Source organism: Tiliqua scincoides, chromosome 2 (assembly GCF_035046505.1).
Source record: "Tiliqua scincoides isolate rTilSci1 chromosome 2, rTilSci1.hap2, whole genome shotgun sequence".
Classification (NCBI taxonomy): Eukaryota; Metazoa; Chordata; class Lepidosauria; order Squamata; family Scincidae; genus Tiliqua; species Tiliqua scincoides.
Window position 1 is genome coordinate 188,797,797 of NC_089822.1, and position 19,718 is coordinate 188,817,514.

A 19,718-nucleotide genomic window follows, 5' to 3' on the forward strand; every position below is an offset into this window, starting at 1 on the left:
GGTATTTATTGGGAATACGTGGGTGGATGAGGAGGTGTTCATTTTTATCTCATCTGTAGGGTTTCTTTAAACAAAAAGTCTTTTCTAAGACGGTAGGCTTCACCAAATCACCAAAACTCAGTGGAGTAAATGGCTCTAATTACAGCCAGTCCTATCCAGCACAGGAGCAGCAGCACTATATGGCTACTGCTGGGTCCTGTGCTGGATTCAAGCAGGCCAGCAGCCTGCTTGGGAGATGGGGACATTTGTCCCTTGCTCTGAATTAAAGCCCCAGCCTGCTCAATGTGGCTTCTCGAGTCTGTGCTAACTTCCCTGTCGCAGACTCGAAACGCTACATTGAGCTTCTGAAAACAAGGTGGATAGAATTTAGCAGAGGGGCCTCCGCCAGTCTCACCCCTCTCTCGGGTTGGTCCCAGCCTCAGTTCTGTCCTCCCCTTGCCCAGAAATCCCTTCCCCAATCCTCCTCCCATCTGCCTTGCATTGCTTAGCTCTTCCCGCTGCTCTGCTGGCAGCTGGGGCTCCAGCAACAGTGGCACTGGCCAACCTGCTGGTGCAGCTTACTCCTTGGGTGGCACAAACATGCCTTATGGCACACTTTCAACATTCAGTGCCAGTGCTATGGGCACAGCACTAGTATAGGGGCTGCCCATAGACTGGTGCCTAACAAAATTAAGGACCACTTGTTAATGACTCTTACACAAGCAATATTGAAACATACTGTACCTTGGCTTTCACTAAACTCCAGTTTTTCAGACAATCTCTGAACTATAAATGCATGAAATGTACCAAAAACGTGAAGATGAAGAACCCTAGACATGAGTTGAAATCCTAACAATTTGGCTTTTGTGGCATCACTTATAATGTGGTGTTTCTGTTCTGTGGAGGACATTTCTGAGGCCGATCTAATTCATACATACGTATGCATCACTTGATTTCTCTTTGATATAGTTGATGATTGGCAGCTGTAGGGTGGACTGACTTTTCAGTGAAACAGTGTGTTTTCAGTGTGTTTGATGTGATGTGAAGCAACTCAAAAGTTCTGTCCATGATATTGTATTTATGATGGCATATTCACAAATGCAAACCCATACAAGTGGTTCATCAAGTGATGAGCATATAAGCATGAACCAGCCCCAGAATATGGAGATCTAATTGATTAACCTACACTACACCTATTGCTTTAAGAACTTAAGCAGGAAAGAAGTGCTAAGTGCCAAGAATCCTGGAGCAAATAGGAGGCTGTAGGTGTAGAAGCTAAAGCTAACTTGACTGGTGGAAGAGAAAGGTAAGCGAACTCATTCTGGAGTAGCGGGATTTGGGGACTTTAGTTTATGCTTAATCTATATTTAACCTCCATTCCTGAGACATGAGTTCATACTTCCTGGGTAACCGTGAACATGAAAGATAGCACTGAGATTATTGCTAAAAAACATGGTCTTGGAATGAAGGAGAGTCTATGTTGGTGCTATTTATTATATTTGGGGGTTCAAATTAATTTATGTAGACTTTGGGACAGGGTGACAAACTACTGGTAAATTATTTAAAGGTCAATTAGTTTTTTGCATTGAATCCCTTACAAGGAAGATTCAGGTTTGAAAAAGCTTATTTGCCCAAGAAGTGCTATACTGTATAAGTAATGATCAGGTTGACCCTAATCCTGAGCATCACTTGGGAATGTCCCACTGATTCCAATAGGACTGACTACTAGGATTAGGATCCCTTGCAGCCAAGGTATCTTTGACTCATTTCAGATTAAGATACAACCGTGTTGATTTGAAGTATACGGTTTTTTCGGTCCTTGGTTGGAATTTGCTTAAAACCACCATGTCAAACTGTAGTGGGGGGGGGGCGGACGGACTCAAAAAGGGCACTTTTTTTAATTTAATGAAAATGATTCTCTTAAAACCAAGTAGTGATCCACAGTCAGAAATAGGATGCCTAAATGGAGTAATTCAAGGATTGGTTATGGTTCTACACCATGATCTAATCGCCTTGTCAGAGAATTACGTTTATACAGAAGTGAGCAGAGAAGTCTTGCTTTAGAAATGAACACAGCAGCCAAGACGGGACAAGTACATAATTTATAAGCTAATTGTGTTACAGGCTTGAGGAGAAAGACAATTGATACTAGACCAGAAAGTGCTTAATTTTGCTTTATTAAGGTACTTTAAACTAGCTCCATGGGCAGTTAACCACAGGAAATTGTAACTGAATATTTTTTGGGAAAAGCCAGATGGAAAGATTCCAGCTTCATCAGCACTTTGGAGGAGGTAACTCATCCCTTATGAAGCCTTTAGAGTTTCTGTGCTGAAGGGATGCTGACAGTGTCACAATCTGTTTTATGTATCAGAAAGTCTCCCTTCTTTCCCCCCCCTTCCCGTGCTAGCTAGATACTAGGGATGGGAATAATGGCGGAAAGGTGCTACATCCCCATATTTAAGCTTTACTAACCAAAGCTTGGTTGGTCCTTGGGGGAAAGAAACGGTGTACACAGGCTTCTGACACTGACAGCTTTCCAACATGTGGAAGCAACATTTGAGCTGGGGGGTGGGTGGGTGGGTCCTGTCTGCAGTGCTACTGCTGAAGTTTGTGGCAGCAGAACTGGAGGAGAAGGGTGTAGAAGATAGCCTGCAGTGCCCACCATGTCCCTCTGTTGCTACATATGAAGCTGCCTTGAGTGCCCTTTGCGGGATATAAATTCTATAAATAAATATTCTAAACTGACTGGGTGGGGAAAATCCTGGGAATGGAATCCCCAGTCGGGTCAGTTTAGAAGAAGTGGCAATTGAGGCAGCAATGGGGGTGGGGTGGGGTGTGAGCACTAACATGTACCTGCTCCCTGAAAAGGGGGAGTAGAGCTTGAGCATCACCTTAGCATCACCCTTAGGCTTGGGGTGGATCTGCTGACTCTGTTGGGATGATTTAGGGTTATGTCTGGTGCTGTAAAAGTTACTAATTTGCACTTGAACATCTGAACCTAAGAAATTCTAGAGATCTACATTGATAGAACCACCAGGCTCTTGTTACAGATTCATTTACATAAGTATGCAAGTGTTGCTTCCTTTTGAACAGGTGGAGCAGTATAAATGTTAAGTGTAAATTTTTCTCTGCTTGTTTTAGTGCATTGTTTTCCTATTGTGGTGCTACTGACTGGCACACATTGAAGCCCTCCTTTCCAAGATCTTTTCATAAATCAGAGCCCCTAGGCATCTGTTCTGAAATGACACAAATATTGTTGCCGTTCCCAGTTTGAGAGATGGCTGTTAGTTGAAAATAATGGGCAAAATGGGTCACAGCATTAGAATTATACTTGGCTGCTCTAATCCAAAATTCTCACGTTTCCATATGCCATGTTTTTGCTGAAACAGACCAATTAGAAAAATGAAATCTGGTTGAATTGCTAATGTGTTATAGCTTTCCAGAGGTCTAGTGACCTGCTCGCCAAAGTCACTGGGTCTACCAGTTGTTAACTGGTGGCATCTCAAGGAAGACTTACTTTCCTGTTCTGATTTGCAGTTCATTCTGTAATTATGCAGGACACACAACATGAGGACATCAGTGGAGTTCTTAATGTTATGAATATTGCTTCCCACGTCACTATCAGTAGAATATCTAACAGGTCTGTCTGAGATTTAACAGTTCTCTCCCACCATTGGCATGGATACTAATATGGTAGAGAAAATCATGAGCTGTTACTCATGCCTGAGGTGAAGCTGATTTTGTTTTTTATTACATTAGTTTAAGAGAAAAGCCATTCTCCAGAGCAGGGGTGCCCAAACCCCTGCCCTGGGGCCACTTGTGGCCCTCGAGGATTCCCAATGTGGCCCTCAGGGAGACCCCAACCTCCAATGAGCCTATGGCTCTCCAGAAACTTGCTGGAGCCCGCACTAGCCCGACGCAACTGCTCTCAGTGTGAGGGCAACTGTTTGACCTCTTGTATGAGCTGTGGGGTGAGGGCTCCCTCCACTGCTTGCTGTTTCATGTCTGTGATGCAGTAGAGGCAGCAAAGAAAAGGCCAGCCTTGCTTTGTGCAAGGCCTTTTACAGGCCATGACCTATTGCAAGATCTTCATTCATTTATGTAAGTTCCACCTCTAGTATATTAATTTATGTAAACTTATGTAAATTTATTCAAATTTTAAATGTAAATTAATTCTTTTTTCCCTGGCCCCCGACACAGTGTCAGAGAAATGATGTGACCCTGCTGCTGAAAACTTTGGACACCCCTGCTCCAGAGTATTGGAACTGAAATTTTGATCTAAAGTTACAATAGCATCTCTGTTCCATTCACCACCTGAAGTCACAGGTTACTCTAAACACAGTTACTGGGGGAATAAATTGACGACTGAAAATAAACTCACTTTACAGCCTTCAAGACTAAAAAAATAATAATTTGTACAGAAAACTGTGTAGTGGGAGGATCCCATTAACTAGGAAACTAGCTAGGAGGAAAGCAATTTTAAAGTGATAGTGAAATAAAGTAAGATGAAACTAGCCACAATCCCTAAGGAGAGAAATCAGAAATGGTTCTTCAAAAGCACATTTTAAATTCATTCTCAATTGATTTGTATTATCACAAACTGCAGGAAAGGAGACAATCTCACTTTCTAGGATACTAGAAATTTCATTCTTGTCCCTGACATGCTAGTTTTGTATGAAGGAGCATTTCATCATGTGAATTCCTACCTGTTGCAGTGGTAGAAGCCAGATATAGGTTTTGAACCTCTGGACACTGGTGGTTTCAAGAGATACTTCCAGAGTCCTTGAAAGTGCTCATTAATTATAAGAACCAGTAGTGCTGCAGCTTAATTTTCAGATTAAGAGAATTTGACTTAGTGTCCATCTGTCGTTTCCAGATTTGAAAGTTAAAAATTCATATTTTAATTTCAAAATCTGATGACATTTGAGTAGACAACCAACCCATGGCACAGGTACCACTAGTGGCACGCAAACACTTTGAGTGGCTTGTGCAAAGTTGCCATATATTTTTGGAAAACATTTAAATAACAAAGAAAGCACCACAGCAGTTTTGCTTAATTTCTTTGCTAGTTCTTACACAGCATGCCCTCAAGTTTCTAATGCTGCAGTGGACACACTCAGGACAGCCACACCTGTTCTGCTTGATTTGCTCTGGTGGGAAAATGGGGAGAAAGGTGGGAAAAGAATGATAGACAGCAGAGAAGGTCAACAGAACAGATACCAGAGAGCTGGATAACTGGCGGGCACTCGCTTACCCAAGAAGGTCTGGGGTGGGCTGTGGAAGGCAGTGGGGATTATGTGGGGCAGCACAAAGATGGCCGATATCAGCAAAGCCCAGGTGGAGATACCTTCTTCAGGAAAATCATCTGCAAAGAGATCCCACTAAGATCAATTTTGAGGATGAGACGGTGGGCAGGCAGAGGGAGGCTGGGCTGTCCAGAAGGATAATGAAGGCACCTTATATGGACTTTGGAACAGATCCCGCAGGGCCAGATTAAAGGTCCGTGCACGTCACCTTTCTGGTTTCATTAGCAGTCAGCCAGGTATCTTTGGAAAGCTCTAAATAAGCAACAGCACTCCCTTGTTTCTTGTTCAGTACCTTATGACACTCTGATATATTGCCCTTGAACTTGGATGCTCTATTTAGGTATCCTGGTAATTGCTGAAAGCGACATTAAGGTGGAATGGCACGTTCAATGATGTGGACATTAAGGTGGAATGGCACATAGAGGATCTATTACACTAATAGTTTCCAAGCCATGTTTCAGGAAACTTAGTTCCTCAGAAGCTTGTCAGGGCTTTCTTAATGAAAAAATAATTGATGCTAGATAGCATGCTCCTGATTTCTATTCCCAACAATGTTCAGGCACCCAAGAATGCTGGGTTTGTTCTAGGGAGCGCCCTCAGTTTATATGGGGCAATGGTGAATGTGTTGCATCCTAGAATGGTCTCCTGACTCCTCTCCGATGAGCTCGGTGCCTGTACCAGATGTGTAGAGGCGCCTCAGTAGACTGAATCCAAAAGGGGTCACTGAACATAGAAAGTTTTTATATAGCATCTAGTTCTAGAGAGCTTGCATCTGAAATTGGACTGGGAGATATCTGATGGATGTAACAGTAATGTAGTAACTGCTGTAATAAGTGGAGTGATACCTGCTTCAAAAAATTCTAAAGACCTTTTCACACAGCCTGTGAATGTTCTCTCTGATTTTCTCTGTTAAAGTGGTAGCTGTGTGACACTGTTGAAGCAAGAACAACAAAGAGTTTTGGGGTATTTGTAAAATTATTGTGTGTTTTTTTTTTCAACATAAGCGTTTCGTAGAAACAAATGTGTTAGTTTTTGAATTTTCTGTCTCTCCTAAATGGCTTAATTTAATACACGTGGAAAAATTAAGGGCATAAATCAAATCCTATATGAGATCTGAAGATTTCCATTTTCAAAATCAAAAGAACCTTGCCTTTGGAATTCAAAAACAGGCCTTCTGAATAACATCACCAATGTTCCTTTGGCATTTCAGTCAGTCATCAATGAGGTTTCAAAGCACAAATAACTAGGTAGCTAAAAAGATCCACTTTAAAAAAGGCTTCTTATTAAAAGGAAGCCCTTCATCAAAACAGCATCCAACAGAGCACTGCTGTGTGTTGTGATAGGGAAGGGCTAAAATCTTCCTACCTTTCAATGGGGCCGCCCACTCCTATATAAATACCCAGGTCTCGCTGCACAATGTTTCTCTGCAGGAAAGCGGAACTTTTCATCTTGCTTGGTCTCTCCAGCTGCTAGTCATTGAAATATACTTTTGTAAACTAAGGAAGTTAGAAAGACGCCCCACCAAATAATACCATTTGACTCCCCCCCCCCTATTTTTAACATTTACTGAAATGTTTACGGAAGTACCTTCTTATAAAGGAGACTAAAGGAAGAGGAAAATTCTTAATTTGGAGGACATATTTGGAAGTAGCATTTTTGGACAATGGTTATCCTTGCTATCCAGGCACTGTGGATGTTCCCCTGTGTCCAGGAATTCCTATGATGACCAACTGGCCATGATTAGGACATACGGTATAAGAAGCTAAAACCAAAGGCTTATGTAATCCAATGCAGTCTTCTTTTGTTGTCTACACTTTTCCTGGTAGAAGCTTTTTCAAATCATTCTACAGATCATTTCAGGGGAAATGCCAAGGATTGAAGCTGGAACTTGTTAGATACAGTGCATGGGTTCTACTGCTGAGTTATGGCCCTAATTGTGGTTCTGTTATTGTATACTGGATGACTTGAGCAGTGACAATGTGTGACATACATATGATTTTGCAATTACAGTCCAGTGCTGCCCCCCATTTAATCAATGCAATCATAGATTTGCACTTAAAGCTATAATAGCTAAAATTGTACCCATGAATTTAGAATAACACCATCACCCTTTTTTAGTTGAAGTGGCTTTAATGCTGTGTCTGCAGCCCAGATACAGTAGAAGGAAGATGCACAAACTTCTGTACGTGTTCTGCTTCGTAGAGAAAAGTGTATTGTGTAATAGGCCAAATGCACTATTACTTACCTTCTGTCCCAATGTCAGTACTATTCTTGACACTTTGCAAGTACCACTTGGACACTGGCCTTGATTTCTCCCACCAGTGCCTGCTACACAGCTCTGTTGTACATTGGTAGTGTACGTTCACCCCAATGACATCAAGCAAAATGTAGAGTGCACAGAGCATACCCTGTCAGGATTTCTGCTGCTTCAGCCCAGTATGTTCCTCTAGTAACTTTCTATGCCTTGAGCCATCATTGATCATTTCAATGGTAGTACTCCTAAGTAAGTAGGTTGAAAAGTGAAGTCTAAGCTATGGACTTCCACAAGAGGTAGTGTTTATGCAACCTGATCAGCCTGATTTGGCACGAGGACTGTTTAATTCTTCTCAGATACTTTAAGTGGTATGGACTTTTTTGGGGGGGAGGGATAGGAGTGATATTTTGTAAAGAAAGTGAGCAATTTACAAAACCAGGCTCAAGTGGAGAGTTAAGTGGAGTATTCTAATAACCAATGACTATTTACTAGGGGAAATGATCCATTTGCTTTCATTTCTCTGTGTCCATGGACACTCCAGAGTTGTAACATGAAAACACTTTCCAGAGCTGTTCCTTTATATAACAGAAGATGACTGGATCGTAAACAATATGGAATCCAGGCAAACAGATGGAGCTGCCTTCTACTGAATCAGATCATTGGTTCCTTTAGCTCAGTGTTTCTCAAAGTGTGCCCTCCACTGAACTATTTCACATGGTCCACCTATTCAAAATGCCACTGGAAGTAATTGGCAATTACTTCTAGGTTGGGAGGCCAGATGTGATGCAGCAAACACCAGTAAGAGGCTCAGGGTGGACGGGAGGGCTTTTTCAAGTGTGAAAAAGCATGCTTTGGAGCTGTGTGCACCAAGCGCGACCTCCTACTGCTGTTTGTTGTGCCATGTTCCTGGTCATGTTGCCAGGCAGCAGGTGTCCAGAGGTCCTGCGAGTACCACCTTAAGTACCACTGGTTGAGAAACACTGCTTTAGCTTAATTGTCTCTACATTGACTTTCCATGGCTTCATTCAAGAGGTCTCTCCCAGTCCTACATGTAGATGTCAGAGATTGAGTCCAGAACCTTCTGCTACATGTTCTCTCATTGAGCTATGTTCTCTTCTTGCATGTTCCTTCTCCACTTCCTTTGCCCATCTTTAAGTGGTTTTTAGATGACAAGGCATATGAAGCATAGTGCAACTTAAGCAAGTGGCTGCTTGATACTAACAAACCTCATACAGCAATGTTTCAGGAGAAGGGAAAGAGTCTAGGAAACCCAGTTTGAAGCCAGTCAATTCACAGTGTAGTGGAAATGACTACTGGTAGTGTCAGCCCAGATACAAACTCAAAGTGAAATATTGCAACGATCAGTGTTGAGTGGGAAACCGAGGTTTTATTATACCCAGACTTGTCAAAAGCCATGGGTGCAATTTATTTTCATGTTCCTTCCCCATAGGCGTAAGAAATGGCTCCAAGCTGTGGCAAGAATTCACACACTTGCTATAGAAAGGATGTGTGTGTGTTTTGGGGGAGGGGATGATGATGTGTTCTCTTTAGCATGTGCATCTTGTTCTCTAAGTTCTGTATTAGAGAGGGTATCCAGGTCAGGGATCAGCATAGGTGGTACATCAACGTGCTGTTTCCTTTGTACAAGGAATCTACTGTCTCCTGGTCAAAAAGAATCTGCCTTTTCCTAGAACACTTTCTATGCTGTTGATAAAGATGTGCAAAGCCCCAGGAAGAATTGTGTCTTCAGTAACTCCATCTGTCTTTTGATTCTTCTTCTGTTGCCATGATTCTGTTGCACTGTCATAATTTCTAACTTCAACGAGAGGCCCTGAATGAGTTCATGTAGTGAGACTCTGAGCAAATAGCAGGACTGGCCAAATGTCCTTAACATAAGAGCCACATATGCTAAACTTCTGGTGTTTGGAAAGCACAATATTTAAGAAACATTTAAATTCTTAAATATTTTTACTCGTCATGAACATTAAACTTACGTTTTAGTTCAGTGGACTCTCAATTTATACCGGATAAATCATTATAAAACTTGAAAAATACTTATTCACCTTTTGTATGCACTTCAAAAAGACCTCAGTCATCTTATTTCTGAGAGCCACACATTATGTGTCAAAGAACCATGGGCTATGCCAGATGCAAGGGAGGGCACCAGGATGCAGGTCTCTTGTTATCAGGTGTGGTCCCTGAGGCATTTGGTGGGCTGCTGTGAGATACAGGAAGCTGGACTAGATGGGCCTATGGCCTGATCCAGTGGGGCTGTTCTTATGTTCTTAAGAACCGCATGTGGCTCCCAAGCCATGGATTGACCACCCCTGTGCTATAGCATGCAATGCAACATGTGAAAACTGCAATCCTAACATGCTCTTACCGATTACCATTGTGTTGTGGCTGGAAGAGGACAGTTTGCCTAACATTGCAAAGTACATCAGAAATATATCTCAAAGCTTGAAGGGTCAGGGCTAATTTTCACATTATAGTTCTGTGAAGATCACATTGTCTTATTTCAGTGAACTGGGCAATTGCAAAAATATAGGTGGTAGCCTACAGTATGCTCCTCTGCCATTGTTGGGATGAAGCAATGAGGCATTTGAACTGGCACTTGAGAAATACAAACATAGGACTGGGTTATAACATCTAACTTGCCTCTTGTGGCATGTTCTTTTGTGTCTAGTGAAATGGCCCAGGCAAAAGAAAAGAGGGTGTACAGAAGGACAGGCCAGCGCAGGGTTTTAAGGATATATTGGACTATTCTGCCTTATATTCTTAAAAGGCCAGCCTAGTCATGAGACTGTGTCAGGAAGTACATGAGTGCAGGCAGCACTCTGCCCATTCTAATGTACTGGTCCCTTTAAGGCAACCATTTTTAACCACTGTGCTGTGGCACACTGGTGTGCCATAAGTGGTCCACAGATATGCCACAGAAATTTGGGGGAAGGTCATTTCTTAGTAGAGCCAATGTGAGCCCCCCCCCCATTGGCATGGTGTGCCTTGTCAGTTGTCAAAAACCTGATGGTATGCCTTGACAATTTTAGTGCCCTGTCAGTGTGCTGTGAGATGGAAAAGGTTGAAATGGATGCTTTAAGGCTTCAGCTTGATTCTGTCTTTGTAAGGTTGTAATTACTTTTGTACCAACTTGGGGGAAATTAACTTGTTTGGTGAGAGGGGAAAGACTGGTCAGCTGATTTGCCTGGAGGTGGATGATATAAAGGAGTTCTGGAGTTGGCAGAGGAGAACTTCATTTTCTCTCTGGTCATTTGGAGGAATGAGAAAATTTGAAGAGTTAGCAATTTTTGTGTTTCTCTCTCCTTTTGGTTTTTAAATTGTAAGTGATTTTATACCCTCTCTGTTAATGGTTTTAGTTGCTTTTCTGTATAACAAATTTGATCTTAAACAACCCTAATAAATTGAACTATATCGATAAACCTGTGTGGGGTTTTTTCTTGTGTGAAGGAACTGAGTACTCCTTACCCTTGTCTAGATCTTGGCTGGAGTTACCTGACAGGGGAGGAAGCCTACAGTAAGTACACCCTGGGTTGGGTACAGGACCGTAACATCCATCACCAGCCTCCACAGTTGCTTTGCCTAGGCTTCATTTGGCCCCCTTGCCTCTTCTGCCTTCTCTTGCCACTCTGTGTTTTGAAATAAAGATATTTGAGTGGGGCAGGGCAAGGAAGCCAGGAGAAGCACTGCTCCGGTTCCACTTCTCCCACTTTCCTCATTCTGGTCCCGCTTTGGCACTCAATTCCAGAGCATAGAACAGCAGAGTGAGGAGGATGACATGGGTAAGCCGGGTGAGGGGAAAAACCTGTCTCCACGCCACTGGGAGGGTGAAGGAGTAGGTAGCTGCAGCAGAAATCCTGCTTCCATTTTCTGATCAGAAAGAGAACTGTATCTGTTGTCACCTCCTCTGCTTCTAAACTGAAGCAGACGAGGAGGACACAGGTGGCAGAAGCAGCAGCACTGTAGGATGCCACAGAATTTCTGAATACATTTCTGAATTTCTGCTTCAGGCACCATTTTCTCTTGTGCTGGGCCTGTACTGTTACTGTGGTATATGCTAAACTTAACTATCCTAATTTACATAAATATCTCTTACTGTCCAGACCTTCAAATAAAATGGCATCATTTTGACATTGCCAGTGTCTACTGGTGGTCATTGGCAACCTTCAGTCTCGAAAGACTATGGTATCGCGCTCTGAAAGGTGGTTCTGGCACAGCATCTAGTGTGGCTGAAAAGGCCAATCTGGGAGTGACAATCCCTTCCACACCGGGAGCAAGTGCAGTCTGTCCCTGGTCTGTCTCCCTGGCTATGGGCCTTCCTTCTTTGCCTCTTAGCCTCAGACTGTTGGCCAAGTGTCTCTTCAAACTGGGAAAGGCCATGCTGCACAGCCTGCCTCCAAGCGGGCTGCTCAGAGGCCAGGGTTTCCCACTTGTTGAGGTCCATTCCTAAGGCCTTCAGATCCCTCTTGCAGATGTCCTTGTATCGCAGCTGTGGTCTACCTGTAGGGCGCTTTCCTTGCACAAGTTCTCCATAGAGGAGATCCTTTGGGATCCTCCCATCATCCATATTTTTTAAATTGAGGAACACAAAGGATAATACCATGCGACACACTTTTTATTTTTTTTACAAAAAATAAAGTGGTTTATCACTATCTCACTAGTGTGAACTGATGTAGACAGTCTCATTTATGGATCAGTGTATTTGATCCAAGGTTCAGCAGTGTGAATGTATTAACTTGGACTGAAATTTGACTTCTTGATTCGACATCTTGAGTAAGCTCTTGATTAATGGTTTAATTGACTTTATAAGCAGTGTAACACCTTGGGAGTTGCGCCAATATTAAGTAGGAAAGTGAGGCAGGGATTTCTTTTAATTATATGAGCTTGAGCTGTGTCTTGGGTTTCCAAGGCTTATAAAAAATGGCAAGCCTGGAGGATTTTAGAAGTTTCTTTTAAATCTGGACATACTGAACCCAAGGGTCTAGGTGCAAATCCATTTTAATGCACACCATTTTGTTCTTGTTGGCATATTAGCAGTTGTATTGTCCTGAAATGGTCAAGAATTTCTTTAGTGCAGTATTATCAACCCTGAATTAGCAGCAGGGTTCAAGATAGTCTTTCCATACCGTTTAAGCAGCGATCCTTTCCAGACTTGTAAGATGAGACCCTTTAATCTGTAAATACCTGAAAAAAATCTTGAAGCTTTATAAGTGCAAACTATTAACGCTTCACAGCCCCACCTTTGTAGAGAGCTCAGTATCCAAACTGAACATGACTTTCTGTATTCAATCCTTGCATAGATGGGGGACTATAACTACAGCTGCATAGTGAGAGAAGTGACATCTGCCAAAATTCTCCCTCATATTCTGAAACAAGAGATCACTATTACAATCTAAGACAATCAGCCATGCTCTGGGGTGTGACTGATTGCCAACTCATTATTTAAATAGTCAGTGCTCACATTCATACTGTAGTTTGGGAGGATATGTAGATTGAGACATTGGCATTTTTATTGCACTGCATTTATGTCAGTGGAGGCACACCTGTCTGCGGCAAAAAAAAATTGTACTTATGTCTATCCTCCTTGAGATGCCTTCATTAGAACTGACATCACACTTTAACAGCTCAATTGAAACCAATGTGAAAGCAAACAGATACGGTTTTGTCCGTCCATACCAGACTTGATACAGGAGATTGAATCTTAGTTAATGCCATCAGACCCTCAAAGTGTAGGTTTTCTTTTAGTGCTTGAAATTGCAGCTCTGAAATCCCAACTACCTATAGTATACTAACATAGTTTAAGTATGTCATACATTTTAATGAATAGATATAAAAACACATTGACTATCATTGAGCTTTAACAATATATATCTGCCCACATAATATCAGTGATCATTGCCAGTGATAAACATGGGGTGGAGTTAACATTGGTCTTTGTTAATAATCCCATATCTTAATCTTGGAATGTGGAGAGAACAGAAGATGAAAAGCTTACATGGAATTTTAATATGTTATATAATGTCATTTTAAAAATGTTGTTCCAGACGTTAAAATAACATATTTCTTTCCACTACTGTACTTTCCATACAAAAAGCATTTTTGTAGCATTTTCTGTTACTCATTTGGTGACAATAATGTTCATTCTTCACACTCACTTAATTCAGTATATTGAATTCAGTCCTACAGAGTGCTGAAATAAGCAGTGATTTAAACCCATAAATCTTTACTGGCTTCTTAACAGTTCTTTAAGCTGACAAACTTGGAAAGACGATACATTTAAATTAAAAAAACAAAAAATTCCATGTAGACTTGGCCTAAACAAAGGGATAGGGGTAACAATGCAATTATATAAACAGCTAGGTCAGTTGTAGAAACTGAAGAAAGTTATGACCCTCTCCTTATTCGGACTTGGAGCCTTGCAGTACAATCCTATGCATATCTACTCCCACTGTATTCAGTGGGGCTTTCTCACAGGAAAGTATTACAGGATTGCATCTTTAGCTACCTATGGGCAGATTCTGATGCACATAAAACTACTATATGTTATCTCCAGGTATAGGATCCAGATCTGGAGGTATCATCTAATAGTTTTATGTGCTGGGAACCAAGCTGCCATACACGGCGCTTTGGAGGATTATGGACAGAATAACAGCAGCAACAGCTGAATTATAATCTCAAAATTTGACACCACAGAACAAGATTCAGTAATGCAAGCCAATGTGACTACACCAGACACCAAGCTGGACCTGAGATTTCAAAATGTGCTCTCTCTCTCTCTCTTTCTGAGAGACAAACATCTCTTCCACTGTATTGCCATATGTAGAGTATGAAAATCAGAGGTTTCTGGGTGGAACAAAAACATCACAATTTGGCATGGAGCTGTTAAAATGATGTTTTTCAAAACCTATAATTTCACAAGCACAGTAGTGCCACCAGAGGTAATTATATACCTTTGTCAACACAAACATTATTTAGCAACCGCAATTTGTGATATTTGCTTCTATACTTTTCAACAGCAGCCTGAATTAAAGTGGTGTGTGCTCCTTGACAAACATTCAGTTAATTTTGATACTGACTCATGTAAATCCATATCAGGTCTCTTTATTTGCATTCACTCATAACCATATGTCACATTTTCTATTAAATCTGTCCTTTTCTTTCAGAAAATATTTTCTTGGTGTTTAAACGAAAGCATACCCTTTATAAGTGGCTGAATGCACCCAGTGCCAATGGGAATAGCATCTTAATACACAAAAATTTGTGTTCATGAAATTCTGATATACCATAGTAAAGCTTATATTAGACATTTTTTTTCCCTTCCCTTCTAGCCCTGAGGATTAGACAGCTTGTGATTTCCATGGGCTCCTAGCTTCTCGTAGTGATCTGTCATAAGGTAGCGTGGCAAAAAAGGAATTTTTCAGTTGGCAGTTAATAAAAAGTACAATAATTGTCACAGCAAGGAGCAGAAAGAAGAAAAGCACAATGTAAGTCACCAGGTCGGGCTTATTGATCTCGCCTTCCTTTAACACTCGGGCTGTTGACATGTAAAAGGCAGAGGAGCTGACAGGTCTCTGGGTGCTCCCAATGTAGGGAGTGTTGGTCTGAATGATTAGGTGAGGGTCAGTCGCACTGGTTGAATTTAGCAATCCCCCATACATTTTCCTGTTTAAATGTCTTCTTTGGCACACATAAAGGAATACAAATCGGCTTTGGGTTCGTAACCAGCAAGAAGCCAGTCACATTCTGTCTCATAAAGCTGTCACTCTGATATAAAGGTTTTGGGTTTTTTCCTTAAAACACCTCAGGGTCATGTATGCAACAGCCACCACAGGTATGAATCAGCAAAGATGGAATAAGTTATTGTCTCAGCCATTCACTTGGTAACCTCAGAGTCTTGCTCCCGTGTTCTCCTGCACTCCTCATGCAGACAGGTTGCATGGAAAATCTGCAGGGTCACAGAGTTGATAAGTTTGGTAGGACAACCCAAAATGCCCAGGAAGAAAACAGAACTCCCTCCCGCCCAGGTCCCTCAGATACAAATCACTGGGTTAGATCCCCAAAGCGAGGTTTGTGGTCTTGCACTCACTTGCTTTGAAGGGGTGTCGCAGTAGAATTCCAGATGGTTTTCCAAAGAGAGATGTCTCCAACTCCAAGATTAAGAAACATCCACGTCCGCCATGAGAAATGGCTTTTCCCTGGACATTTGGTTGAATTTCCAGAGACGGTTCCCTTCCCCAGGTCACTCTTTCTCGCTATTAAATTATTGCTTCTGTGTAGCATGAGTGGTCCTGCTGTAGAAGGAACCTGAAATCCTAGACAAAGATTTTTTTTTTCCAGTTGCCTTTCCTGAGGGCAAGAACAAACTCAGTCCATAGCCATCCTTCTACTGCCAGAAGAGAAAAGGGAACTTCTTGCTTTTTGTGTGAAGAAAGGTTTTGCTTTGCTCCTCCTGTGAGGTTGGGATGGGGAAATCGAGCCCCAAATAGCCAAAACGTGACTTTCCCCCTTTCCACAGAAGCCGAACTGCAGCAGCGCCACTTCACTGCTGTGCTGCTCAGGGAAGAGAATTACACGCCAGAGCTGAGAATGTTTCTGGAGCCTGTGATATCTTGCAGGGACTTGATGTTGAAAAAGAAAGAGATTCGCCTGATAAATCCTCTGGAGCACTGGAGGCTGTGGCTTCGGAGTGAGAGATAAGGAGGAGGAAGGGACAAACTCCAAGCAAATTGCATCAGAGACTTTCTCTCTTCCTTAGACTTTTGTTGTTAATAAATAGGTCTCTTCAGGGTATAGAGAAAATGTCTTTTTTTTTTCTTCCTATAGAATCCCAGCACCCTCTGCAGTCTGACAATTAGTATGTTAATTCTATTTCATCAAATTGCCTTTTACACTGTTATTAGACCCTGGCTCCTTGCCAGCCTCTCTCCCTCACTCCGATCCGTCAGATAAACAATGTTAATACTTTATTTGAACACATCACACCACTCCAAAGAATGAATGTGTGGTGTGTGTGAGGGAGGGAGCTTGCAGAACATTTGTTAGCCTGACAAGGGAAAGCAATGAGGCACACTTTCCATCCTCCTCACAGCGTAAGGCCTGTGTTAGCAATGCCGTCTAGGGCAGGAAATTGCACCCCACATGCAATTGGGGGATGACGAAGCATTTTAATAAATGTAGTAAAACCGTTCCTCTGTAAGAAGGAGAAAATGAGGCAGGGAGGGAGGCTGAAGTGATTAAAAAGCAAAACGGAAACTTCCACATTCTGAATCCTATTGTGCTAATCCTTGAATCACTACTGACAATAGGATTCCTATAGCCAGTGGTGTCACTAGGATTCGTGTCACCCGGTGTGGGAGGCCTGCGCGTCACCCATGCAGTGGGCGGGGCAATGCCCCAGGTGGGTGTGGTGATGTACCATTGCCCTGCCCCCACCAGTTTTTTGGCTGTACCTTTTAGAACACAGATATTTCAATGTGGATTGTTTCATTGCATTCTGCATGAAAGTACGCATTGATTGATATATAACATGATGGTCTTATTCCTCCATATTCTGATTTTAGTGATTTTGAAAACTTGTAGAGTCTCACACACGCCCGTGTCAACTTACTAACACCTTATTGCAGCAGTTCTCAAACTTTTAGCACTGAGACCCACTTTTTAGAATGACAATCTGTCCAGGACCCATTGGAAGTGATGTCAGGGCCAGCAGTGACATCATCAAGCAATTAAAATAAATAATTATAAATACTTAAATTAAAATTAAATAATTAAATAAAGGGGAGCCAGTCCTGTTCCACCAAGTGAATCAACTCTGAAGTAGTCCTATGGGGCTTACTCTCAGGAAAGTGTGGGTAGGATTGCAGCCTGTGAGCTCAAGCTTATGCATGTCTACTCTGAAGTAAGTCCCATAGTGGTCAATGGGGCTTACTCTGTAGCCTGCCTGCAATAACACCCCCCCTCCAAAAGAATCAGTGAGATTTCCAGCCCTCCCAGTGCCCAGTTTAAAGTTCTTCTATTTCAGGCATATCAGAATAAAGACCCACCTGGCTTCACAAGTGCAAAATAGAAAACTTCCCCTTACAATTTAAGCCTCTTTTTTGTTCTTTTTAGGGGGAGAGGCTGCCTTCTGTTGCACTCCAACTCCATTGGATCAGGACTCTTCTGGTGTCCTCACATTCCCCTTTGCCTGGCCTGACCACCAGCCAAGGCACTTCTGCCTACCTGCAAGTAAACATGACTGTGAGGCTGCTTTGCTTTCCATAGGGCTCCATAGACTGGGAGGGAGGCAGCTGGGAGGGAGGAACCTCCTTCTCTGGTGTTTTGGGGGGCTGCACTCATTGGATGAGGACCATTCTGACCTCCGTGGAGCCTCTCAGCCTGCCAGTGGCATCACTAGGCGGTGCAGGCCACACGCGCTAAAATTGCGCCGTTAGTAGCTACCGTGTCATACCATACACCATTGGATGCAGAATGGCCTACGAAACACAATGCAAAAAACCCCGGTGAGATGGCTCACTTTCACTTTCCATAAAGCTCCATGCATTTTTTCCTTCAGGTTTTTTGATCATAACTTTTGCACAAAAGGAGCTATTTCAATTCTGCTTTTTGCGCTGCACTCTGCTGGCCATTCTGCATCCAACGGTGTATGGCAATGGTTTTCAAACTCTCCGGGAGTTCGAAACCTGCAGTAAGTCTTTGTGGGGGCGGGGGGGGGAGGCAGCGACACGATCCCCAGGATCGCGTTGCTCAGGGGGTTGCAGGGACTGGGATGCACTCATCAGTCCCTGAAGCAGCTGTCCGTGTGTGCGGGGAGCCCTGCGTGAGTGCCTGCAGAGCGCCCCAGCTCAGGGAAAGGGAGAGTGGAGCGATCTGCTCTGCTTCTGCAAAAGCGGAAGCGGAGTGCGATCGCCCCATTCTCTCTTTCCCTGACCTGGGGAGCCCTGCAGGTGTTCGTGCAGGGCTCCCTGCACACAGGGACAGCTGCTGCAGGGACTGGAGGGTGCACCCCAGTCCTTGCAGCCCTGTCAGAAGGGAAAGCGGAGCGATTGTGCTCCTCTTCCAGTTTTGGGGAAGGGGGCGCAATCGCTCTGCTTTCACTTTTCCTGACCTGGGGAGCCCTGCCGATGGTTGCGCAGGGCTCCCCACACCACTGGGAGGCTGCAGGAGGCTTGGACAAGTGCACCTGAGCCCCTGCAGCCCTCATGAGCGGCGCGATCCTGTGGGTCGTGCTGCTGCCTTCCCCCGCCCCCTGGCTGCCCCGCCCCTTAAAGGGCCAGAGGCCAGGTCCCACAGGCTGGGGCGTCGCGACACCCCAGTTTGAATACCATTGGTGTATGGCACGATGCGGTAGCTCCTAACCCCGCGATGTTAGCACGTCCTCCCCCCAGGGCGCATCACCACGCCAGCGTATCACCTGGTGCGACCTGCACCCTCTAGCAACACCAGTGCCTAAAGCTCTTTTCTTCTAACTATTTCACAGACATTATTGTGTGGTATTCCTTACAATAACCCTGCAAGGCAGGCCAACATTATCATCAGCATGTTACAGGCTGAGGGAGGTGAGCCTAAGGGCACAATCCTCACCCCTTATGTCAGTGTTTTCCAGCATTGGCATAGCGGTGCCAAAGGAACCTGTGCTGCATCCTGCAGTTAGGTGTCACTCATGGAGGTCTCCTCAACCTAAGGGAGTGTTTGTTCCCTGACCTTGGAGCTGCATTGCGCCCTAAGAGAGAGTGGTTTGTGTAGGGCTACCCAGAGAATTCAGGTAACCTGAGATTTCAGCAAGGTACTTGAAACCCATAGTATATGGAACCATATCCATAAGGAGAGAAACTTAATGTAGATGTGACTGAAATGAAAGTGGTGTGCAGCATCAAGGCAAGATACTGAGCCACAAATCTCGTGTCTGTCTCGGTTTCATTGGTAGTCCTTAGACAAGCCCCCCTTCTCAGCCTGGGCCCCTATCTGGGACGTAATAGGGACGTTGTCCAGGTTGCTGCGAGGAATACCACAAGGTTCTCATTCTGAAGTGCTGTTTCCTTGAAATCTTGTTGCTGTGAAGTGGCTCTCACCAGTGCAGACTAGTGTAATAAATGCAAAAGGGATAACAGAACTCTGTCATTGATGCTATTGGAGGGAGAGCACCTCCAGAAAGTTCCAGTTTG

General features: G+C 43.4%; 2 protein-coding genes across 2 annotated transcripts in view; one reads left to right on the top strand and one right to left on the bottom strand.

Annotated features, from left to right (window-relative positions):
• SMAD5 (SMAD family member 5) overlaps positions 1 to 19,718 on the top strand; it is a 337,601-nt gene that overhangs the window by 38,004 nt on the left and 279,879 nt on the right. The gene's annotated exons all lie outside the window — the stretch shown is intronic.
• SMIM32 (small integral membrane protein 32) lies at positions 14,892 to 15,212 on the bottom strand. Its single transcript, XM_066613924.1, has one exon. The coding sequence runs from the start codon at positions 15,210 to 15,212 to the stop codon at positions 14,892 to 14,894; it is 321 nt and encodes a 106-aa protein (XP_066470021.1).

What these genes read in the sequence shown, in the direction of transcription:
- SMIM32 (XM_066613924.1), bottom strand. Translation starts at nt 15,212, where the DNA reads ATGTATGGGGGATTGCTAAATTCAACCAGTGCGACTGACCCTCACCTA.